We start from the raw sequence: 26,327 nt of genomic DNA, 5'->3' as shown, positions 1-26,327 counted from the left end.
GAATTTGAACAACAACATTTTATTATCTCAATGGAAAAGTAATTCTAGAATCTTGTTTCTTAACATCAAAAATTGATCATTCCATTTCATAGAACAGTGCAAGACCTTCACTGCCAAGTGTGTTTGAGGCTTTTTTTTAATAAACAATCCATGGTCACCTTTTTCCTCATTTTCACAATGACCAGTTTCATTCTGCAAAATACAACACTTATTTCTAGATAGCATAAATAAGTAAATTCTAAATATTCTCATACCCTTCCCATCCACAGAACTGCTGACATTTTTGCTGTATTCCTCCTAATTTTGGTTGTGTTGTCACCTGGGTCACACATTTAACTGTTATTCCTTCCAAGAAAATTGCACCCTAAAAAAAAAAAAAATTTTAGTATTCAAACCCTCATAAAATCAAATTAGAATATGTCAACACAAGATTAAGACTGTTTTCCCAATCCTCTAGAGCAATACTAGCTTAAACATTCCTTAAGGATTTACCCCCAAATGTCAAGACACATTAGCTGAGCTTTGCCAGGAAACTTACAGGTGAGCCATATTATAAACCCAAGAAAAATTTACGACAAAGGTATTTATGAGGTATTTATGACAGAGGTATTTATGACAAAAAAAAATATAATTTAAAAAAGGCAATAGGGATAAGGCAAAAGGAAGGGATAGCTAGTACCTAGATGCTTACACTATTTAGCTAACACTCTCAAGAACATTGACCTAGGACAAACTTAACAGAAGAGAAAATATAAACAGAAGATTTGTAACAAAATATTTGTGTAAATATATTTTTATAATTTTGTCTCAATCTAAACCAGGTTAGAGTGGAGCTGCTATCCTGAAAGCCCCAGAAAAGCCTATGTAGAGATCAAAAAAACCAATCTGGAAATAAAACTCTAAAATAACTTGTACATTCTCCAAAAAGTTTGATGCCAAGAGGAATAAAAACAAATCTTGCATAACAGAACACATGAAAGCCACCAAGTCTAGAAAACTACAAAATTAAAGATTTCTATGGAGATCTCAAACCTACCAGACTTAATTCAACAGAATCTCAAATAAATTTTCAATGCACACGAAGAAGATCAAACCATGACTATTCATTCACCTGTTGAACCCTGAATGTGAAGATACGAGTATCTCACATCTGTTCTCTAAAACACTTGAAACTAGCTTTAACAAATTCAGCTGCATACCACTGATGAAAGGAGTAGTATTTTTCTCCTCTGCATTTCCATATGCTGTGCCACTCATCTGTTATACACCTGAGCAAGTCTAGGAACTAATTTGGCAAAAAAAAATCATAAATTGGTAATAATTTTCTGCCAAAACAGTATCCTAAAACTAGCTCACCATAGGATAACTCAGTACTAGTGACAGCACAAAGGAAGCAAACGGAAAAGCAGGGAAAAGCAGGACCACACTTTTCAGTACAACCTGCAGTTAGTTAAGATTGGTTCAGTCACATCACCAAATCATATTCTGAGAACAGAACATCCTAAAGAAATACACTGGTTCATAACCTTAACTACCTTGAGCCCCACAGGCTTTCTGTGTGTCACTCACCCCATACAATTTACATGGGCACCAGCCGGTGCAACAGAACGCAGGGGAGTGGGCGAGAGAGGCAGACAGCTACTCGTGCCTGGCCAGCACATTGTCTGCATTCTGATCAGTGGTGAAGAGCACCAGGAAACAAAGGAAGATGGTTCTGCCTTGCTTCTGTGAATACTGGCAGAGTGGAATGCCAGTACGACTGCTAAGATTGAATTAACAGGCAGGGAACGGGTAAGATTTTTCAGAAAAGAAAAAGTAATAAACACAAAATTTGTACTTGAAAGTGTTTCTTGCAGATTATCTGCTTCAAGTATAATCACTAAGGCACAGCACTATGAAAACAATGTGAGTCACTTGGGTATTCATGCTTGGCTAACTTAGCACTTCAGGTTTCATGAGGACATTCCTTGGATAAGGTGCTAAAACTGAGCCACACCCATGCAGTTTTTACCCTACTGTTCAGCTACCAATGCCTTTGGAAACAGGACACTGATGACCATGGTGCAGAGACTCCAGAGAACTCAGATCACCAGGAGCACATCGACTCCTCAGCACTGATACTAAACCAAGAGTTATAAGTGCTAAAAGATCCAAGGAAACTACATGCACTGGTATCTACACTGTGCACAACCTTCACACCATCTGTGCTAATCAACCTTGCCCCACTTGCTATGAATTTCTCCACCCATCACTTCATCTGAAGGAGAAGTGGCAATGTGGATCATCCTGTGTTGGTTCATATCCTAAACACCATCTGGGGGGTCGGTGAGTGGGAACAGCCCCAAACACACACCTTCCTGACCCTAGTGGCTATCACCAGGCCTCAGTGAGAGCTGTCTTCAGCTACTCAGACTTGACTGCATGCCAATATGCTCAGAGATTGCCTCCCAGAAGACAAGTAACATTCCAAAACATGTCAGGAAGAGATATCTGCTAAAATGAAGGAAGTGAGAGACAGAGTTACACTTTCCCGCTTAGATTTAATACCTAGAAACACAGGACCAAATCACAGTAAATACCTCTTGGCATGTACAAGCAAAAAAGAAAACAAAATCATACTGTCCCTCAGTAGCAAAGGTGTTCCACTAAAAACTTGGTTTTCATAATGAAACAGGCTTCACAGAATTTGCATTGCATGCATTTGCCTTGGTTTGCCTTTTGTTTGCTTATCTTGTCCTCACAGAGGAACTCAGAAAACATGGGCTAGATGTAACTTCCATAAACCTGTTTCAAAACCAGGTTCAGAGGAGTTAGTGTTTCTCGAACAAAATGGAGGAATCTGCAGGGTCTGGTTTAGGCATAAGATAATCAATTTATTTCCACTAAACTTCCTAGCATTCTTATTTTTGTGACATCTCTGACTTTATTAACAGGGATATAGACTGGGATGGTAGTTTAAGATTCAGTGTTATCCTTCATTTTAAAAATGGGCTGGAAATAACACTGTGCATAAACAAAGGTCTAGACTTAATAACGGATAAGAAATTATACAAACACACACTGGTAGATAATTAGAGAAAAATACATGGAAGCAGCAAGAGACCAAAAGCTGAATTAGTACTGTTCTGCCTTGTGAAAAGCAATTATGTTGAGATATATAAACAGAAGTATTAGCCTTAAGACATGTGAAATTAATTTTTCCCTATTAAGCCTTACTAGGATGGCCTCAACCAGAGGCTTGCATTCAATTACAGGCACCACAGCATTAGGAAAACATGAGTCAACATGACAGAATACAAAGAATAACAGGAAAGGTCAGTAGTACAAAAAAAATAGACTATAAGGAAAATGTGAGCTAATAAGCATTTAACATGGAGAAGGAAATGATACCCATATTCAAGCACATAAAATGGTGCTCCCAAATAAAAAAATAGTATTTTTCCCATGTCCTTCAAGATGCCCACAGGCAGAACAATAAGTGCAAGGGTTAAACTTTGCAAAAGAGAGTTGGTTAGGCAGAAAAACCCCAAGTCACTAATATTTAGAATAATTGCACTGTGATAGTTAACTAATAAATATTATCCTAATTACATCAAATCAGTTTAATTGCTTCCTTCTATCTCACAGATGACCACAAGACACCTGCACTCAAAATCATGAATTATATCATTAACAGTCACCATCTCTTCCAGATTGATTAAGATGTCACCACTCATTTCAGAAGCACTGCATCTCACACCCCATAAAATGCAACTTACTTGGGACTAAAAGAGACAACATTCCTTAACAAACAGTAAAAGTTCCATTTGACCCAGGAAAGTTTGTAGGTTCTGGCTCAGAATTACAACTTTTTGTCTGATTTGCAAATGAAATATTTTTTTCCTGAAGTGAGATTCTAAGTGACAGTTAATAATATTGTTTTGATGCTACAATCAATACTGCATGCACTGGCAAAGTCAAAACTTGTTTGGATTTCCTGTGTGGCAACTCAGACTGCAACAAGCAGATTTCCTGGTACCTGTCAACTTCCTTCAGGTGATGACAAAGGAAACTGTAATGGCTTTATGTTCTAATGATTCTGTAGTAGTGTAGGAAAGAAAGGCTGTCAAGACTTTTTGACATCAAAATATGGAAGTTTTAATGGAAAATGCTGCAGTAAAGCTTCTCACATCAGACTTTCTGAAATGGACAGCATATTAACTTCATTTCACAGGCTAGCTAGCAGTTGTTTCTGACTATTCATTATCCTAGCAAGATGCCTAGGAGCTGTCTCCTCCTCTACTACCAAACTTTTCTTCTGTCTCCACAAGGATTTGGGTCAAAATGAGAAAAATTCAGAACACTGCTATCACTACAGCTTCCTCTAGTTTTATACTGTCTACCCCTAGGCTTTTAGGAAAGAGATGAATTATAAAGGTGGAAACATCTGCTGCAGGAAACCAACATAATACTGAAAATGTAGCCCTTTAGACAGTAAAATAAGAATATCTAAGCAAGAGGTATTTACCTGATACTCACTCCCCCTGTAGACCGCATATTTACAAGGAATCACAAATATCCATCTCTACTGAGTTAAGAAGCAGTCCCATCTGCCAGCCAAGAACCATGGTAAAGAATTCTGCCCGTTCCTCCTCTTCATGTCAAAGAATGTTCCTTCCGAGCTGCAAAACTGAATTATACGAATATGCATATTAACTAGATGACTCTTTCACAAATTATCTAACTCATAATTAACTTTTAGTTATTAATATGCTTATTCGTATAATTTAGCTTCCAGCTTTCAACAAAACTATGGTGGCAGACAAGAAAAAGCCTGGGAAGCCAATATCATTCCCGTTAAATAGACCAGCTGAGTTTTATACTTGATGAAAAGAGGCTGTCATTGTAATTCATCCTAACACCTCAGTTCCTAATGCATCAGAAGGCACATCAAAAATCTTTTATGTTCCAGCCCCACCCCCCGCCCCAAAATATTTAGACATCAATATTTTATGGCAAGGCTAATGGAGGAAGTGGTGATATCCCGTGAATATACTTCCACTATGTCTTTACATTGTGGGAGATTTTTTTATTCCAGATGAGGGATAGTTTTCAAAGTTCATCTTGCTTCTTTAGACTGGATTTTGTATTCCTGTCAGGTTAACATTTTCCATACTCCACTTGTAAACCTTGTTGACCAGCTGCAGTAACAACAAAATGCTTTTTTGCAGCCTATTTAAATATGAGGATTTCCTAGTCTTCACAAACAAACACACCTCAGCATACAAGTAAAATAATTCACTATTATGAAAAAAAACCAAAACTATTATTGAATTCAGCAATAGTCTAGCCTACTTTATTTGCAAATAAAAAAGCAAGTCAGGAATTTGAAGAGAACTGAGTCATTAGTTTTCAGATGATACATATCTTCTTTGTACTTGAGTATTAGTTCCATATCATGGTAACTACAGTAACTCATTTCAGAAGAATAATGCAGATGTATGTCAGAAATCACAGTAAGTGATCAGCTGCATTTCTTACAAAGCTAAAACAGCTTTGAACATATTATGATCTCAAAGCTGCCTTGAGTTTTTTAAACTCATATTGCTTTTTGCTAATCCAATTTTCAATCCTACAAAATTCCCCAAAGAAAAAGTATTTACCAAAATGAGGACTGAATTTTAAAAATTCTGAATTTCATCCACATGACTACAAAAAACAAGAGCTGTTTCCATCCAACTCTAATAACATTTCATCTCCAAAGACAGACTAAATAATTAAAAAGCACTTTACTATCTCAAAAAATTGTTATATTCGAAAATTTTTAAGTCATTTTTACAACTGGAATATTGGAGGTGTTGAATATGAAAGTTCACAGTTCACATAGGAAATACAAAAAGTTTACAAGGTATCTGCCACTTTTTTCAGTTACAGACAATGCTCCCAGTCCCCATCTGCAAGAGCAGTGACACTTGTATAACATGTACAATGAGGTAAGTGATGGGTATGAGGTTATGAAATTATGTTTAGCAATTCAAATATTAAATTCCAAGTCAAAATTACCAGTTTTAGGCGTTCTTTTCTCCTCTTGCCAAAGGAAGAGCTTGATGATCCAGGTTCTGATTCTGGGCCTCCAGTTTTACCATTATCATCATCCTCCTCTTCATCTTCATCAAAGCACCATTCTGGAAGCTCTGGTGGTGCTGGTGCATCATCTTCATCCCCATATCGACGAAACAGTTCCTTCAAATAGTCACCTTTATAAATACCTGGAGGTCTGGCCTGAGCAAAAGTAGCCACAGCAGCCTCAATACTGTCAAAAAAAAAAAAAAAAAGAGAAAAAAGAAAAAAGAAAATCATCACTCTGGATGCTTAATTTACATGTCTTAGTCATGCATGCTTTACCAAACATAAGAATTATTGGGACTAAGAATCAATACAAATTCTGAAGTGGCAATTGCAAAAACATTCATTATATTTGAAAGTCTAGGTAGCAGCCTGGTAGCAGTTGCTCTTGCACAAGATTCTGTATAACTTTGTGGGCACTGCAAATGTTCTCAAGTAACTGCAACTGCTTTGAGTCCTTATTTGGGCTCCTAGTGGTCTGCTGATCACTCTTTTATCACAGATAAAACTTTTTTCATTGTTACAGAGAAGCAGTGGGTGACATGCAGGTAAATACCAGAGGACTGCATGAACACAAAAGAAGACCAAAGAAACATATCAACAAACTTAATGAAGAAAAATGCAAATGTTTAAATTCAAATATGGTTACATTCTTCTCCACTAAGAATTGTCTTTCCTGTCATTAGAGGTTTTGCCATTATACTGAGAAAAACCACCCTAATCTTTTTAAATTACTTCTCTTTCCAGAAGTTTCTCATAAAAGGACTTGGTTCAGTAGCCTTTTACTATGCACCTAATACTTAATCTCGCTCAAATAAACTGGAAGCTGGACCACAAAGAAATTAGAAATCAAAACTAACAGTCATGCATCTTTACCAGCCAAGGGGAAAACTCTCCAAAACATACAACAGTGAACACAACACAAGGGTTTTATTGTCACCATTTTCATAGATCCTATGAAAATGTTTAACTAAAAACATTGGATATAATTCTGTCTTCCATTTATCAGGGCTATGAAGAGCAGTAAGGCTCCAAGAATCAACATTTTAAATCTTACTATATAGGAAAAGGAGAAACCACAAAAATAGAGAGATGTCCCTGTTAGGCTTCTTGAGAAGAACATGTCTTAAAAGTGGAACAAAAGCACATATTACACCCTGTTACTTTTTTTTTTTCCCTCAGATATTTAATTCAAAATCCTTTTTTCTTTTTGTCTGATCTGTATAGTATGGAATGGAGCCTGAGAACTTCAAGAGGTAAATTTTCCAGAATAGACAGAAATAGTGTCTAACTACCAGAAAGGTTGATTCACTCCTCTGATCTTTGTAAGAGGAGAAAACATGATGTTCTCCAGAGTGACACTACCACATGGTATCACTTCAAAAATGACAGTTTAAGAGTCTGAGTTACTTAGAAAGACCTTTCTTCCCCATTCTGTTTTCTAAGACTCCTAATTCTTTCTCACAAGACATTTTTTACTTTGCTATCTCCCTTAAATTGTTTCACATCTTCTGTAATGAATGCCACTGAAAGGACAAAACAAACAAAAATTTATGGGGTCTGAAAAATGCTCAAATCTTTTTCTGATGATATTAGAAGAACTCTATAATCTTCTGGAATAGATGGCAATGGAAGCCAAAAGAGGTAGCACAGATCTCAAATACAGAACCCTAGCTGAAAAAAAAAAAAATTTCCAGGTTCTAGAAACACAGCGGTCTTTGGGAAAAATGAGTTGTTGAAAAGAGAATCAAATAAGGTTTCTGACTTTACCAGTCAGAAAGCTGAAGAGCTTTCAGGCCTTTCTCTAAACTAACTATAAATATATCCCACTGTACACAATACAGCAGCAACACTCCTACATCATACGCTTAAGGAATGAATACGGATGGATTTTTCCATCAGGAAGATCTTATTTCCTCATTAGCAAGAAACAGTGCCTTGTTTTAAAGAATGATGCACCAAATTAGATTTATCTCAATACAATGCTCAGCATTAACCAGCAGCTTGCCAAAATTGTTTCCTTCGCTGTGGACACTTTTTCCTACCAGGGGACATCTGGATGTTGTATTAAAATAATCTGACAGAGATGAACAAACTTGATACAATTAAATACCCAAAGGAAAAAAAAAAGACACGGCCGTTGAGTTTTAAGACTTTTCCCACCAAGGTTTGAAAACAGATAGGCGGCATAAAAGTAGGAGATTCAAAGAGATTCAAGTGCCTTTCCTCTTCAGAACAAAGGATCATCAGAACAAACGATTAATTCTAAGTCTAATAATTGCATGCCACTTTAATATTGTCTGATTAAAAGCATACAAATTTTCTAATTCATAGGAACAACAAGAATCATGCTATAAAGCCATTTGTGTCTGTGTCTACTTCCTACACACACCTAGGATCCTACAAAGATTCAACCACCCATTACTAATGGTTTTCCATCTCTGTTACTCCAATATCTTTGTTCTAGGTTTACTAACACACAGCAATGACCTAGTTCTTTGCAAATAGCTTGCACATGTATGCGAAGCATAATAACTGTATGTCCAGTCACAAGAAAATCCTGCAACAGGAGGAGAATTTTCTTCACTTAAAGGACTACACATAAGAAATAGCAGAATGTTTAACTGGCTTGTCAAGAAACATGACTTTCACAGGACTCTGTCAAGAAGGAAATAGTGTTTTATAAATACCACAGAACAAAAGCTATAGAAAAGTTATTTCCAATAGAATGGTACAGACATTGTTTGGGTTTGGGGTTTCTTTTAAAACTAATGTTATATAAAAAAGATAATTACTCTGTATCCCAGTACCAACGTTTTTAAAAGATGGAAAAAATGGATGAGTCTGTATAGAAGCATGCTGTAGACTTTACTCAAAAAACACGCTGGAAATAAGGACTTTTTTTGCCCCCAATCCTTCAGAAGTATGTATGCTACTCTGTTGTTGTTCTAGTTAATATCTTCAGATCTCAAAAAAGCCCTAAAACCTACATCCACACCTACATGAAAAAGATGAAAATGTATGGGAAATAATCTTTCAGGAATCTCTGAACTCTACATTCTTACTTAAAATGTGGGACATGTCATGGGAAAAAGACACAATATGATACATACACTGCTAAAGGCCCATACACAGCAGGTACAGCTGACTTTTGACCTACCAGACCTGGAATTCTTGACGGCAACAGACTAAGCTACCAAGGGATGATACAAAAAATGTTAATATGGGCTGTTTACTCAAGATTCTTAGGCAGCTATAAAACAAGGAATAGTGAATACATTAGCACAGCTGACAGGACAATGAGTGAAACATACTGAAGAACCCTTTGGCCACATTCCACAAAACCCAGGAACTAACATACAAAGTTACCTCCAGTCCATCTTCTCGACCAAAAAGGCACAGATCAAAAATCCAGTTCTATTGAAACCATGTGTACAATGGACACCTAAAAAAGACAAGAAAAGGACATAATCACTTACAAGTGGTTTTAACAAACATAGTTAGTATCAAAAGTGTGGGTTTTGATCCTTCCACCTTCATCTGTAACATTAAAAGGTTATCTCCCTTCCCATCACAGCAGTACAGACCACATAAGGCACATAAGCCTGAAAGGCAGTGTATTACATTCTTTCTGCAAATTAGCAGCAGCAAGGGTATAGGACACTTCATCACAATCAAGAGCACTAACTTAATGTGATTGAAATATGGCTAATACAGATAAGATTCACAGATCTGCTCAAATGCTTGTCAGAAGGCAATATAATCAAATTCATTAATGGAGCTTTTTTTTTTTCATACCATCAGGCAAACAAATCATATTCATATTACCTTACCTCAAAATTGAAAGGGGTGCCAATAGACCATAATTCTATCTTAAATTCACTATAACCATGCTAAGACCAGACTTATAAATTTTGGAAAAATAAGAATGTACAAGAAGAAAACTATACAACAGTATAATCATCTTGAATTACTTATCTTTTCAATGTGAAAAAAAGGATTAAGTCTTCAGCTTCTGTTTCACTGAACTCATCCCCCAGTGAAAGGAGGGATACACTGTCAAATGCATTGCATTTTTTTTTTCTCTCAAGGCAACAGCACCATCTAGTGATAAGCAGACCAGCCTGAAAACTTGTGCTATTAAAAATGTCATGAAGAATTCAAGCAATATGTTGCCTCTTCCTTCTACTTAATTTAAAATTAAAAATATCATTAAAGTTTCCACTACCATCAAGAGCAATTATTCTTAAAATTTTTCAGTTGTTACCATAGAATCATAGAATTGTTTAAGTTGGAAAAAGGCTCTTAAGTACATCGAATCCATTGAAACCATTAACCCAGCACTGCCAAGTCCACCACTAAGCCATGTCCCTAAGTGCCACATCTACACAGCTTTTAAATACCTCCAGGGATGGGGATCCAACCACTTCCCTGTGCAGTTTGTTCTTGCGCTTGACAACTTCACCTTTTGGTGAAGAATTTTTTTCTAATGTCCTAAACCTCCCTGCGTAACTTAAGATCATTTCCTCTTGTCCTGTCACTGGCTGCCTGGGGAAATCCACTGATCCCCACCTGACCACAACCTCCTTTCAAGCAGTTGTAGAGGGTGATGAGGTCACCCCTGAGTCTCCTTTTCATGAGGCTAAACAATCCCAGATCCCTCAGCCACTCCTAGTAAGACTTGTGCTCCAGACCCTTCACCAGCTCTGTTGACCTTCTCTGGACACACTCCAGAATGTCACTGCCTGAGTACAAGAGCCAAGTACCGGGGAACAATCACTTCCTAATCCTACTGGACACTGGCTTTCTTGGCCACCTGGGCACACTGATGCCTCACGGTCAGCACTCCAGCACACCCAAGTCCTTCTCTATCAGCCAGCCTTCCAGCTGCTCTTCCCCAAGCCTGCAGCATTAGCTGGGGTTGTTGTGACCCAAAGTGCAAGACCTGGAACACAACGGCATGAAGCAAGCCACTTAAGTTTTAATTAATTTGCTCATTTCTCTACCACAGCCAGTAAAACAAGCTTAGTAACAATTCACTTGACGCCTATTCAAACAAAATGTGAATATCTATCTTTTTTTTTACGCTCCTCTACACTGAGGAGTAGAACTTTTTCAACTGGAGAACCAAAGTACCTACAAAAAGTAGTCTGATGAAAAAAAAACCAAACCAACTTTCAGTGGGTAAAAAAAAGTATGTATTAACTGTAACAGGATCAGGTTTTGTGCCTGCCCCACCAAGGTTCCTTTCTTGAGAAAGCAAGGTAAAAAATATAATGAATTTTTTGGATTCATCATTGCTAACCATTTAAAAATACTGAAAACTGTGTAACTTGCATCAAATTAAATTAATTTTAGCTTCCTTATATAATTTATTCCTAACAATAATTTCTCCTTTGTTTTCTGCTGAAGCAAAATTTTTGTATGTCACATCCTTAAGGTTGGCAGGTATAATCCTGTCCTTCATGCTGCAAAAATAAAATTTCCTTCCTATATTTTTCTAAATGAATTGAAAATTTTGAACACTTAATATTCACATTTTAGTCCCTTTTCATATCTAATCGTGACACTGAGAACAAAATTGCACACATTTGCTACCACCAGTCCTGCAGCTGCTACAGCTGCCAAGAAGGTTAAGTCAATAATTTTAAACAAGTGACAAAGGCAAGAAGCATCTCAGCTTAGAAGAGAAAGAGACCATATGGCTTAGAAGAGAAAGATCACACAGGGTCCAGTACTATCACTGCGGTAGACCTCTTTCACTTTTGATAAGCATCCTCCACACCAGTCCCTCTGATGCCCTGTAAGAAGAAACAAGTGCCCAAAATCTCAAATTTCAGTAATTCACAAAAGGGAAATGGAAAACTCCAGCATTTCTCTTTCACTATGAAAGACTAAAATACATGTTCTTCAAAAGTTTAGTCAACATACCACTTTCTCCTTGGCTCTAATTGACTATTTTCCCCTAAAGAGGTGAAATGTCTAAATAATGGAAAAACATTCCACAATTCATCAAAGTCAAAAAGTTAGTGACTCAACACTAAAAATGGCATTTTATAAATTGAAATATCAACTAAATGGGTCTGCTTCTTATAGGATATCACCATGCTATCCATGCACTTTATAAATTGCTGACCATAACCACTATTTCATGTTCTAGAATATTGGAGGACCAAGTGAAAGAACTGCAAGAGGAGACTGAAAATGAGGAATTTCTAAAAGAAAAGCGAATGGGATCAGTCATTAAAAATGTCTTGCTTCTGGCATAAGTTTTGAAATGCTGTTGGTGACTGGTACCACTCACTCCCATTTAGCTTTTCCTCATCTTTTAAACCATGTAGCTGTGTTACCAGTCAGAGGAGAACATAGAGATCTCTGTCCTGGTTTCAACTGAAGCAGATTCTTAATTTTCTTCACAGTGGCTGGTGTGGGGCTGTGTTTTGGATTTGTGCTGAACACAGGGTTGACAATATAGAGATGTTTTTGTTATTGCTGAGCACAGAGCCAAGGCCTTTTCTGCTTTTCATGGTGCCAGGCTGGGGAGGAAGTTAGGGGTGCCTGAGAAGCTGGGAGGAGACACAGCCGGAACAGTTGACCCAAACTGCCCAAAGGGATTCTCCGTACCATAAAACATTCAGTGCATAGAGTGGGAGGAAGGAAGAGGAATGGGGGACATTCGTGATGGCATTTGTCTTCCCAAGTCACTGCTAGGTGTGATGGGGTCCTGCTCTCCTGGGGATGGGAAACAGTGAATTCATTCCTTGCTTTGCTAGTGTGCATGGCTTCTGCATTCCCTGTGGAACTGTCTTTATCTCAACTCATGAGTTCTCTACTTTTACCCTTCCACTTCTCTCCCCAGCCCCACCAGTGGAGAAGTGAGGGACCAGCTGTGTGGGGTTTGGCTGCTGGCTGGAGTTAAACCACAAGAATCTCAAATTAAACTGCATTCTCTGTGCAATAAAGAAGTAAGCAAGCATCTAAAAGAAAACTAGGTGTAAAAATGTGTGACCAAATTAAATCTCTCAAGCACTCAAAAAAAATTCTCAGTGGTATTGCATCCTGCAACAGAACAAGAAGAAATGGCTACAAATTGAATACAATAAATTCTGTTTCAACATGAGAAAAAAACACCTGTGTATTGTAAGAACGAAGACTGAAAGAGGCTGCCAGAAAAAGTTGTGGACCCTCCAAGCTTAGAGGCTGGTCAAAAGCCAAATGGGCATAGTCTGGAGGAAGCTGCTTTAGCTGGCCCTGCTCTAAAGAAGGGTAACTGAGTAGCTGATTTCCATAGGTCCCATCCAATAACTTCACCTATCATACCAAGTATCTGGATGAATCTTAAACTGCTTGAACATACCAGCTTAGTTTACCAAGCTCTTAGCAATGATACCTGCACAAACAACTGTTCCATGTACTCCTAAGTTGCACAGCCACTCAGATTCAAGAAGGCTGCAAAATTACCATCCAAGAGGATTAAGGATGACACCCATTCTGACTCGGAAACTCACCTGCAAAGTAATTTCTTGTCTCTGATAGTTTGCAGATAGAGATGAACATTAATATGATTGACAAAAATCAGAGTAAAATTGTTTTAACTAAAACTAGAAGGGATGCAAAATAAACTCAGAACTTATTTCTCTCTGAATAAAAGAAAAGTATGCTTAAAACATTCAAATATTCACTGCAAGACTGTATACCACAGAAGAAAAACTTAGCCTAGTATCTACTACCAGTTTTGTGAGACTTGCTAAAGAATCTCTGATAATCCAGTTACCAAATATGACTTCAAGTAAACCAGACCACCAAATACATAACTTGCATTTAAATCAGTAGAAGTTACAAAACCACAGTGCAAGTATCATGTATTTCTAGACAGCTCTTGGGCCTGTGTAATTTTCTGCATTAAGTCAACAGTTTAATCAAACTGATGGATGCAGAAACATACTACTTTCTATTAAAAAAAAAAAAAAGAAACATATTAGTTTTGCAGTAGAAGCAACCAAATTTATATATGCTTAAACACTGTCCTGAGGAAATTCCTTTGCTCAGACTTCTAAGAATAAGAGACTGCAGTTACAAGTAAATGTAAAACACACTAAGAATAAAAACTAATGATGGGCACAAGATGGATATAAGTTGTACCTATAAGCTCTGAAGGATTCTTATCACTGAAGTGTTCGCATACACGGATAAATGTTTCTGTATTCTCAGGTGTAGGGCACTCCCCATGACTGAAAAACACAAGAACACATGGATTAGGAGACTCCTGGGGGAAAGGCAAAAAGAGAAAAAAAAAAATTAATTTCTTCAGTGTGATCTTCCAAATTAAAAGCCAAAGAAATAATTAAAAAGTGCACACAACTTACCCTTTACATTGGAGCTTTATATATTTAATTCCCTCCTTCTCTATATCATTTCTGTCATAGAATCTAGTGGTGTTGGTCAAGTCTACCAGCAAACCCATTTTAACCTAAAAAACAACAACAACAAAAAAACCACCAAATACAATTTTTTCATATGTGGTTCAAATAGCTGTGCATAAATACTAAATGTCTAAAACCATAATAATTAAAAGCAATCACAGGCTGAATTTTAAGTTTAAAAAGCATTAAATATTGCATTTTTTTTGTAAAATCTGTATTTTACTACCATTACAGACATCTGCATTTCTTTGTGAAAGCTGGTGTCTAAATTAGCACTAGTCATCAATTCAAACACTTCACTTTGCTCCAACCAATGATTCTAAATAAGAAAATTCTGCTAACAGCAGGAAAAGCTGGTAAAGAATTACTTTAACATGCTAAAAAGACAAACGTGATGGAATCAAGTGCTCTTATGCAAAGCAGAGCAATAATAAACACTGGCACAGTAAAAGTACAGTAAGAAACATTAACTACTGAGACTTACATATAAGTATGCTCCCAGAAAAAATAACTCATCTTAATTTACCTATTAGAGTGCAAAAGAATGAACACATTTTCAAATTTAAAAATTAATCAAATTAATTAAATTCTTAAAAACATCTTATTTAAAGCTAAAATGCAAAACAACTTCAGATGAAACATGCTGTCAGCAGCTAAGGTGGCAGGGTCAACCACTCAGATGTTACGGCCTTCCTGAATCCAGGATGCCTTGCCCACTCTACCCTAATGTGTTACCTTGTGCATCAACTTATTTTTTTAGTGTTTGTTTTTACAGCTGGAAAATAGGTCTTTTGAGGAGCCTTGTGGAAGTCATTACATTTTTAAGAAGGATGGAAAGCAGAAATTCCACTGGGTGGCACAAAACATACAGCATATCAAAGTATATCTTTACTGATCCTTGTTCCAATGGGCAAAAACAGCTCACTAACACACCTGAGCAAAGTATTTCTGGTTTCCTGTCTTGTAAGTGCAAGCAATTACTTTTGGACAAAAAAACTCAATGTCATGCTTTCAGGTAGGACCAATAGACTGGCAATAATTTAGCAGCTCAGTTGGAAGAATTAGGAAGTAACACACCATTTCCACACAATTCAGAAAAGGTAAAATCCCATTATAACTAGAATACAGTTCAGAAACAGCTATTTCACATGAATATGTTGTTTAGTGGACCCCTAAAGGAAAATTTCCAATTATCTACAGATAGCTCTCCAAGATATTCAAACTTCTGATGATATACGTTTGTAATACTTATATACTTTCATATTACTTTTATTGAATAAATATTAAAAAGCATCATGATGTTATGCCAACAGCATCAAAACATCTAAAGTAATAGCCAGATCAGTTCTGAATTTCTCATTGTCAACTTTGCATATTGTATTCAGAATACTTTATTTACTCTTATTACTGTGTTTTGCAGAAATATAAACCACCTCACAAGGGGGTCCAACTGAAAACAATATTACACCACCTCAAACTTCAAATCTAAAGTGTCAATCAAGCTGCTAAGCATGGAGACTGACAGTATCCTAGACAGTGATTAATTCTGTAGAAATTATACAAAGGCAATTAATTCAATTATTACTATCCTCCCCCTCCATTCCCTACAGCATTTTGCAAATGTCTCCAAGACTATTTAATTCAGGCCTGTAGGACTTCTCACTTGCTATTCTTTTGCCATCATTACACATAATTTCAATCATATAAAAGTGAAGCTCATACAAAGTGACGCTGTTCCTCACACATTTCATGGAGCAGTACAGCAAATAGGCCATCGAGTGTAATTTATCCAAAGCTATAAAAACATTTATAGCATATAGAGCATGTAAGACCTGAAAGCAGTTTTCCTGCTTTACAGAAAGCCTAATTATTTGCATTCTGAATCCATGGGATTGACTGCACATAACACATTACACTTTAGAGAGTGCAAAGCATAAGAAATTTATATAAGAATTTTTTAAGAAGAACAGGGGGATTATATAATATATCAAACGATACAACTATGATTTTAAAAAAATCCATGCCAAAAAAAACACCAGTACCACTGGGACTAAATAAAAGCCTTCCCCTCACTTCCTCACATTCCAGTTATCTCCAGCTATTAATGTCTTATGCATGTCCTCTTCTGCTGCTGTGCAATAAAATGGGTTTTGCTAGGTTCCCCTGTATGACCCTAGAAGCTTCTCCTTAGACACTGGAGATTGAAAACACCCTCCCCAAGGAGAGAGCATACTACAATACACTGACTTCACTACAGTCTCAGGAATTTTTTCTTTAATTTCTTATTTGAGAAAAATAGTTTAGATCAGTGATTGAATGTATCTATGAAAACAATAATGTGGTTGAAAATTGGTAAGTAGTTTTCCTAATAGGAATTCTGTAACTTGAGCATACTAATTACCCAAACATTCTTTCAAGTTAACTAACGTCTTAGGTCTTTGTGACAGAAATAAATCTACCTGTATAAAGCATAAACTGCATACTAACCTAGCTACTCAAGAAATTAAAAAAAAAAAATATTCACGCTGTCACCAATTGCTCCCGCAATTCGTTTAAGAGACCATTAAGATACTATGCTGCTATTGGCAATCGCAAGAAAAATGGTGATGGCTAATCAAATCAGTTTCTAACATTCAGATTTTCAACAACTAGTTCAGTGAGAAAAAAAATCACACAGGAAGCTTGTTACAGACAGTTCCACCCAGACAGATGTTGTCTTAAATGTTAAACTGGTACCTTCAAAAATCTGTGATAACATCAATATCTCCCTAATACAGAAATCCAGATGTAAAAGTTTCTGCTGAAATCTTTTATTTGAGAGCTAAATTATATAAACTTAAGTAATATCCAGTTTTCAGAAATAATTATTCTGCAAAATATTAGCAGTAAAAAATACACCACAATAAAATTACAAGAACCATGCACAGTGAGCTACTTTCACCTTGGGTGGGAAACCTCACTCTTACAGGGCTCCTAATCTCACATTTATTTCATTGCTGGCTTGTTGGTAAATTGCTAATCTACAAATGGTAAGTAACCACTACATAACCTGGCAAATAAAAAAGAAATATATATTTTTAAATAGCAAACACCCATCAACAATGCCAGGGTCTAATACAATGTAATAGAATTGATGAGAACAGAGAGTTTGAGAGAAATTCTATGTTCTGCTTGTTAATCAAAATTACCAAAATATAAGATGGGATCCTCATGTTACTAATTTTACTATCAAGTTCTAATAATCTGATTTCACTCAAGACATGAATTTGTAGCATTACAACAGAACTGACAGATGTAACTACTGAAAAGGCTAGAGTCTCACCATGATTATTTCTTTTTGGTGGCAAATCACTAAGGAGGCAAGCATTCAGAAATTCTGAGTAAGGTTGTGAAATTCTCTGTAACTTCAAAATAGACACAGAATTTTAAATTACTTTAAAACATTATTAAGATTGGTTTGGGAAAAATTCCAGGCATACCTATCAAATCCAGAGTCAAAAATAACATAATACATAAAAAAGGAACTCAAGTAGAATTTAGATCCACATGTCAGAGACTGAAATATTACAGTTTATGGTTTAATGTTTTTATTAAGGATTTTTGTCCATTAAAACTATATTATGAAGCTACACCAATAAAAGCTGCATCACCAAAGCCAACCGTGAATGGGGCCCCTGACTGAGGCCCTGGACTGTAAGCTGATCTGAGATAAGGTAAAAGTGACACTATTCTCAGGTCAGGGATGGGGAAGAAGAATACTTCCACAGGAGAATTAAGCCCAGCAGCTTCGGGGTGGAGCCATAGCCCCAGGCTAATCTGGTGCCAGGTCTGCACAAACTCTCCCCCAACCCGGGGGGAGGAGGAGTGTTTAGCCTTTGGGCAGAGGCAGTGAACGCCCAGCACAGACTAGCTCAGCTGTGGGGACCCCCACCCCAGGAACGCCACATCTACAGGACATTCACACAAGGGACAGCAGAGGGGGTGTCATGGTCCGTCAAAGGCCCCCTGAAAGGTTCCCCAGACCCTGCACCAGTCCACTGCACATGATGCAAAATGATGCAACTGACACAGAGCATTGCAAGGGACAGTGACAACCTTCCCCTGCTCAGGGGAGACACCTGGGCATTCCCACCTGACCCAAACATATGTTAATCCACTTGATTCTATACTTTAAGGTGAAGGACCCTCCCCACCAAGAAGACCAGATGGAGGGGAGCAGCAAGATGTCATTGTTTATGTCATTCATGTTTTCTATTTAATCTGTTTCTGTCACTCTTTCTGTGCCCCGCCCACCTATTTTTTCTATTTCTTTCTCTTTATTTCTTTTACTATTAAATTAACTATATCCATTCGTTGTTATCAACATTTAACCTCCTTTGGTTTTAATCTTCTTTTAGGAAATACTTTGAACCTCAGGATTCTTACAGTTTTATTCACAGAGAGTTCTGTTTGATCCTCTGTGATTAGAGTGGATCATAAAAGCACAGATGCAAGAAAAACCCTACCAGTTCAAGCACTGAGAGCAGGCACATACGCTTCACTGACCGTACTTTCTTATTGCATTACTGCACAGGTACTCCTACCACTGCTACAGTGAGTAGTTCACCATCTACTTCATACCTATGCCTAAATAAGATTAATAAAATGAGGATTCTCATCTTTTAGTCACCTAATTCTTCTGATGTTTCAGGTCTGATACTGTTAAACAAATTCAGAATTAATTTAACCTCGATCAACAGCAAAAAATAATTAAAAAACCCACAGAAATAAACACCACTTGCATGATTCATCTGATAGACACAATCAAAACAAACGGCACTAAACTTCTATAGAAAATTTAATAACCAATTCAATTAATTAATTTCTTGCCTGGCAGGCTCAAAATCCCATTTCCCACATCTCCAGAGGCACTGGATTGGCCACAACACTACAGAGACCTATATGAAAGGAAAGGTCCTGTTCCCACCTTTATTATCACAGTTGTGCTACAGTGCAGAACATGCAAACTGAAGCACACAGATAGAAATGGGCAAAACAGAGGATGAAGAGGGGAGACAGAACCGCAAGTCTGTAGTGGTGGATGCCACAACGTTTAATAAGGCAACTGCAGAGTCCTGTCACAGCAGACCCGGGCAGTGCTACAGGCAGGGGGAGGAGTGGCTTGAGAGATGCTTGGCAGAAAGGGCCACAGGGTACTAGTAGACAGCTAGCTCAGTATCAGCCTACCCTCTGCTGCCCAAGTGGCCAAGAAGGCAAATGGCACCTGGCCTGTATCAGCAATAGTGTGGCCAGTAGGACCAGGGCAGTGACCATCTCCCTGCACTTGGCACTGGTGAGGCCACACCTCGAGCGCTGTGTTCAGTTCTGGGCTCCTCACTATTGAAAGGACATTGAGGAGCTGGAGGGTGAACAGAGATGAGCAACAAGGCTCATGAAGGAATAGCTGAGGGACCCGGGTTTGTTTAGTCTCAAGAATTTTCTGTAAGAAAACTCTTTTAGAAATCTATTAATTGCAGAGGAGACCTGGAAAACTAAACAAACAAACAAAAATTTCTGTACAGGTGTCCCAAACACAGCCATCCTTAAATCTGAAAAGCAACACTTGAGTAAATATTAATAATGAGAGCAATGTTTCAACTATTAGAAAATTTAACCTTACCTTCAGACTCTTTAAGTAGTTGGATAACATACTTGGGTGAAAACGATTTTCTTCAGCAACCTGTTCATCATATCTTGGTCCTAACATTGTCTTCAAAGGTAAAAACTTCCCTATGAAAGATAATAAAATTTTGCAGTATTTTATGTATATGTACAGTTACAATTTAGCATTTCAAACCAACATGCTGAGCATGTTTTATACATTCACATTCAATAATAAATAATTGCAGAAATAGTACAGTCAACAGTAAACTGGAACATTTTTTAGTTATGAGTCCTCAGAATTCACAAGTTTAAACTTTTAAAGGAAATACAGGTCAGTTCACATAAATTGGAGTAATTTAACATTTTTAGCTAACTTTTAGTGTGAATTAAGTTGGGAGGGCTACAGCAAACAGAGTATAGAAAATTTAAACTCAGTACAGTCGAAAACATGGAAACAGCATTTTAGAATGACAGTCATCCAATCATCTAAACATCAGCTCTGATTAAGTGCAAATACAACATACAGTAAAGATCCCTGCAAAAAAAAAATTAGCAACACTCTGTATAATCTCAAATAAGCACCTATCTTCCATGAAATAGACATGAGAAACCACAGAAGACAGATGTGGAAACTATGAAGCTTTATGCAACAGTTAGCAAGCAACATGAGAAACAGCCTCACTCTTCCCCTGAGACCGTTCCAAAATTTACAGCTAAAAGGAGAGTTATTCTGTCATACAATCAACACTCATGTCAAACGGTAATAAATTGCAGTCACTTCAACTTGTTTGACTGTTAGAAGAATTTCACTTTATTGCCCTTTGCCTTTTCATTCCAAGTTACACACCCTCCATCCACCTTGGTAAAGGCTGTTGGGTTGGATACCTCCCCTCGATTTCCTCATCTCTATCTAATTTTCTTGCTTCTTTGTGTTCCTTGTCACCTTCAACACTATCATTCAGCCTCTCTCTCCATTAACTCTTCCACTTTAACTTGCAATACTCCTCTGTACAGACTGATTATGCAAATCCTAAATTTACATGATCTAAACACAAAAATCTATCATCACCATAATTTTTGCAAAACAACATCACGCTTGACAGTTTTTTGACTTTGCCACTTGTCACACCCATACTAACATATCTACTCATTCATTATGGAACATGAAGAATGTGACTAAGCTTTCTTAACCCATGGCACTCAAGAATAAGAGCTGCAGTGACCAAAGAGTCAACGGCTACAAAAGAAAACCACCATCCCTTACAAAGATGCTGGGAAAAAAGAGTGGGAAAAGACAATGTAGTCTAGTCAGCATCCCTGCAGCATTTAAATACCTACAGACAGCTGTGGAAGTGATGAATATTTCATACAGGGCCCATTTACTATGACTTCCAAAGCTGAAACACAGATATTTGGAAGTATTTAGGTGCTCAGCTTCTATAAATTCCAGTTTCTTCTTCTCTACCTGGAAAATTTGCAATTTTGTTTTTGTACAGATGCTTGAAAAAACTTCTTCCCCATGTGCATGTAAGCCTCTCATTAAGCATCATCAAGCTACTGAAAATCTAAGCTTTAATTCTAAAAAGATTTCTAAACTTTTTGAGTAACATGGACAAGTATAAAGGAGGCAGTAGCTACTGTAAGTTTTGCCTTACATCTTGTGCTAAAGAAGTGATGCAGTAATACCTGATTGCAACTCAAGCCTCCATGCATAAGCTTCTGAGATTTAAAAATCATTTGCTGAATTAGGTGATCCAACAGTAACAAAGTGATACTTTACATGAACATTAAAGCATCCCAAGTCATTCTAGTACCTCAATTACATTATGACATTAATTGTAACTCCTCAATAGAATTTCCAAATTAACTTCAAAATGTTACTGGAATCCTGACAACAGATTATTACCTACTTCCACAATTATGTTCAAATTTTTCAAATAATTCTGAAAAGTGGCTACTAAAAACCATTTTCCAATTTAGTTACCTGTCTAACAGATGGTATTTCTTTAGGCTGAAAAACAGGTAAAAATTCTAAAAATAAGAGCCCAGTATACCAGAGCACAGATATCAAGCAGATAAATGTGAGGGGAATCAAAGTGAACAATGTAAGATATCACATTTTCTACATGTACATGCTCTAACTTTGTCACATTTTTTATCTTCCAATCTAAATTCTAGAGCATACCAGTGAAAAAATACTCTTAATTTAGCCTGCATTTATGTGACATGAAGCTATCAACTCAAAACATGACAAACATAATTAAGTATGACCATGGTATGTTTAGACTGAGCATTGATTAGGAAGGCTAGACTGGGTAAAGTGACTGAGGTTAAGGGAATAAAATTAAACGGTAAAATCCACAATTTAAATTAAAAAAACAAAAATATCTCTACAAAGTAAGTTTTCTGTTGAATTTTCTGATTCAAGAGAACTATGCTGGATCAAAGCACCCATTTCACCCACTATGTCATCATCAACATAGGCCAATAACAGACAACTGGGAAAGAGCGTAAAACAATGACAATGACAATCCATCATCCAGATTATTTTCCCCAACTACAACAAGCTACAGCTCAGAAACTTCCTGAACCAGAAGCATTACTCTTATTTAAGGTGCTTTCTCATATGCAATATGGATGTTTTCCATAATATCCCACAGTTCCGCATGCTACATGTGTGTCTACGACAGGATTTACTAATGTGCACCAATTGAAGAAGGCTGGAAAACACTGCTGAGACACTTCTCATGCTTTTTCTTCAGTATCTTGCTAGCACTTGTCATGGCAAAATTGCCAAGAGAATGGGTCTTCAGTGGTCATGAAAAGCAGATACCTGCTGAGATGGTGCTGTCAAGGCAGTAAGGCTGAAACAACCTGATCACTTCAGATCAGGTTGTTCAGATCAGGCATTCAGAGAAAGCTCTTTTCATCAAAATGACTGAAGTTCTACTGCAATGCAATTAATGTGAAAATGTGCGATTCTGAGGATAAAACCAGAAAGTGGCATAAAACTACCAATATTTAAAGAAGTGAACAGGAAAATAATGGGAGACATAGATGAATTGACTTTGTCCAGGATAAAGAGCCCTGTTAACCTGAACGAACCCAATCTCACCAACAGCAGAATTTCAGGCCTCGTTAGTACTTGTCTTGAGGTCATCTAGAAATTCTAGATGCCACAACCATGAGACAAGAGCATCACAATCAAACACTCAATGAATATGAGTCCACAGAAGCCATGCAAAACTTGCTTAGCAAGACTATTACTAATACATTATCAAATGGAAATAAAGTCGCATACAGGTGCTTAGGAATCTGATTTAAATACTAATTAAAACTAAAATGTAACGTATGTGGGAGATAGTACCAACATCAATTAAACCCTAAAAATCATCTCCCATAAAACTGCTAGATGTGTTTGAATGTAAAACAGCAAAAAAGGGAAGAAGACCAATGGCATACCATTACTTTTGGTAAGTTGTTCAGACTAAAAAACTAAAAATCAGGTGAACAAGAATACATCCTGATAAAGCACACAAAGAAATGAGCCAAGCACTTTCAGTTTTTTTACTGTGCATTAACTTCCTGTGCATGATTGCATGGAATAGAAAAGAATTACCTTGCAGTTCCTGAATAAACAAACACACAAGTAGTGATGGCACAGCAGATGACACACTGATGACCCTCATTCCTGCTTACTCTAGGTTGCTATTTCTGAGAAACCATGGCTCAAAAGACAGACAAACAAAAGCCATAACTAACAGAGATCAAGAACTTGCTGAGAAGAAAAACACAGAATAAAGAATCATTAGTCTGTTTTTGTCATGGTCAAAGGCTTAGGTTATCAAACCTTTCTCATTAGATATAAAGTAATGCGTGTGGCCATGATCAGAAGAAAGAGATAATGGACATGAGCATTCCAACATCACTGTTATTTAACGGAGCCAAGTCCAGAGAAGTGTAAGGAAATTGACGGAAACCAGTAACCCACAAAATGAACAACTGATGTTAAATACTGGCAAATGCCAAATAATGCATATTGATGATTACTGAGGATTAAACCAACTGAGATGTCTCACCAGGTTCTAAATATAGTCATCAGTGTCTTCCATTCCACAACCAGCTGCCATCAAAAAATGTAAGATGATGTGGAAATGTGGGACAGAAAACACAGGAGTTGTAACTATTAAGCAAATCAAGCCACAGTGCCAGTGCAAATAACACACTGAGTAGTACATGTTGTGTTTTGAACACATACCTCTATCATCACAGAAAGGGATATGAAAGGAGTGAAAACTAGAAGATATTGGAGAGGAAAAAAAATTACTGGAGGCTGTAACTGCTTGCATTAAAAAGAAAAGAAAAACTTGAGAAAATTGAAAAGACAGATGTTTGTTTACTTTATCTCATACCAGGCAGTAGAGGAAACATTCACCTGAAGTCAGTATGATAGCTAACACACAATCAAAAATGTGTGTCTAGATGACACTGAATTCACTGCCACTATACGCCAGAAGACTACATACTGAGTAACAACCAAGACACTGCATTGTGGGCAAGAATATCCAAGCAGACAGTGACCACTGACAAACTCTGAAATACAAGTGTAACACTGGAGTATTACACTTTAACTCATTTTCCAGCTAAAGAACTCAGGAGCATATTGGTGACTGGAAGGGCACTGTCAGTCGGCAGAATGACAAATTGACACAGATATCAGAGCATTCAGGAAAAAGAGAATCAAACATGAAGAGGCTGCACAGAGGCCTGGTATCACAGAATTGGTCAGGGTGGAGGGGGCCACAGAGGGTCATCTGGTCGAACCTCCCTGCTCAGAAGAGTCATATCCTACAGCACACTGTACAGGACTGCACCAGATGGCTCTTGAATATCTCCAGTAAGGGAGACTCAACAATCCCTCAGGGCAATCTGTTCCAGTTCAGTCACCTGCACAGTAAAGAAGCCCTTCCTCATGTTCAGGTAGCGCTTCCTGTCCATCAGTTTCTGTCCATTGCCTCTTGTCCTACTGCTCTGCACTACTGAGAAGAGCCTGGTTCCATCTTCCAGACACCCCCCCCCCCCTTTAGACATTTATACACATTAATGAGAACCCCTCTCAGTCACCTCTTCTCAAGGCTGAACAAGCTCAGTTCTCTTAGCTTTTCCTCCTAAGAAAAATGCTCCAAGCCTCTCATCAACTTAGTAGCTGCAGTACGGCACCTTCTGCATGCCTGTCTGTCACATCTCTCATCAGATGTGACAGAACAAGAAAAGTTTCAACCCGAAACTGAACCAGTGAGAAGCGAGAGCCCAGCACTAAGGCTCCGGTGGGCAGGAGAGGGCCGGCACCCCCGCACCTCTGGATGAGCCCGGGGCGAGTCCGTGTCAGACGGGGGCACAGGCCGAGGGGAGGGCGAGCCCGGCGCTGAAGGCAAAGCGCTGCTGCGGGCCGGGCTTTAAGAAGAACAGCCGCCCAACGGGAGTCAGGTCCGGGACCAACACCGGCCTGGAGCTCGGGGTGGAACACTGCACAGCCGTAGCCCCGGGACAAAGAGCTCCGGCCGGGACAGAGGGACAGAGTGCGAGAGGCCGCGGCGGCCCCCGGCGATGAGGAGCAGCGGGACGGGCGGGCAGCGGAGCGCCGCAGGGGAGGGGACCGCGCCCGCTGCCGCCCCACGGCCAGGCAGGGCCGGACTGGGCCGGGCGCTCACCTGCCACGGGCTGTCCCCTCCTGGGGCAGTGGAGCCAGCGCGGCGGGATCTTGTTGTAGGACATGGCGGGGCCCGGCCGGCCCAGGGGGGGAGGGAGGGAGGCGGGGAGGGGGCGCGGGGTGCGGGCGGCCCCGGGGCGCTCAGAAGCCCCTCGCCCGCGGCGCCTCCATTCAGACCCGGCTCCGCCTCGGCCGCCGCCGCACACGGAGTGCCGGGAGCCGCTTCCGCTTCCGGGGCTCCGGGACCGGGGGTGGTGCCCGGCCGGGAAGAGGGCAGCGTAAACTAGAGCTCCTCAGCCTGGGGAGCGGGGTCGGTGGGAGGGGAGGTGGTCACTAACTGCTACGGGCTCCTCCTCTTTGTGCAGACAAGGGCCACGAAGCTGGTGAAGGGGATGGAGCGTGAGTTCTGTAAGAAGCGCCTGAGGGAGCTGGGGATTTTCAGCCTG

At 38.5% G+C, this 26,327-nt stretch overlaps 1 protein-coding gene across 2 annotated transcripts in view; it reads right to left on the bottom strand.

Annotated features, from left to right (window-relative positions):
• The window catches only part of RNGTT (RNA guanylyltransferase and 5'-phosphatase), a 170,772-nt gene extending 144,737 nt beyond the window's left edge, over window positions 1-26,035 (bottom strand). For both annotated transcript variants that reach the window (XM_059842477.1, XM_059842478.1), the window contains exons 1-7: window positions 25,883-26,035; window positions 20,188-20,297; window positions 14,472-14,575; window positions 14,248-14,336; window positions 9,475-9,550; window positions 6,043-6,292; window positions 255-364 (exon numbers count right to left, since the gene is read on the bottom strand). In XM_059842477.1, the coding sequence (XP_059698460.1) occupies window positions 255-364; window positions 6,043-6,292; window positions 9,475-9,550; window positions 14,248-14,336; window positions 14,472-14,575; window positions 20,188-20,297; window positions 25,883-25,946 (803 nt within the window). In that variant the 5' untranslated portion in view covers window positions 25,947-26,035. The remainder of the gene's footprint in view (window positions 1-254; window positions 365-6,042; window positions 6,293-9,474; window positions 9,551-14,247; window positions 14,337-14,471; window positions 14,576-20,187; window positions 20,298-25,882) is intronic.
• Between the last annotated feature and the right edge of the window lie 292 nt (window positions 26,036-26,327).

The sequence above is a fragment of the Haemorhous mexicanus genome, chromosome 3 (genome assembly GCF_027477595.1).
Source record: "Haemorhous mexicanus isolate bHaeMex1 chromosome 3, bHaeMex1.pri, whole genome shotgun sequence".
Classification (NCBI taxonomy): Eukaryota; Metazoa; Chordata; class Aves; order Passeriformes; family Fringillidae; genus Haemorhous; species Haemorhous mexicanus.
Note: the sequence above shows the minus strand (reverse complement) of the source record. Positions and strands in the feature narration are given on the sequence as shown.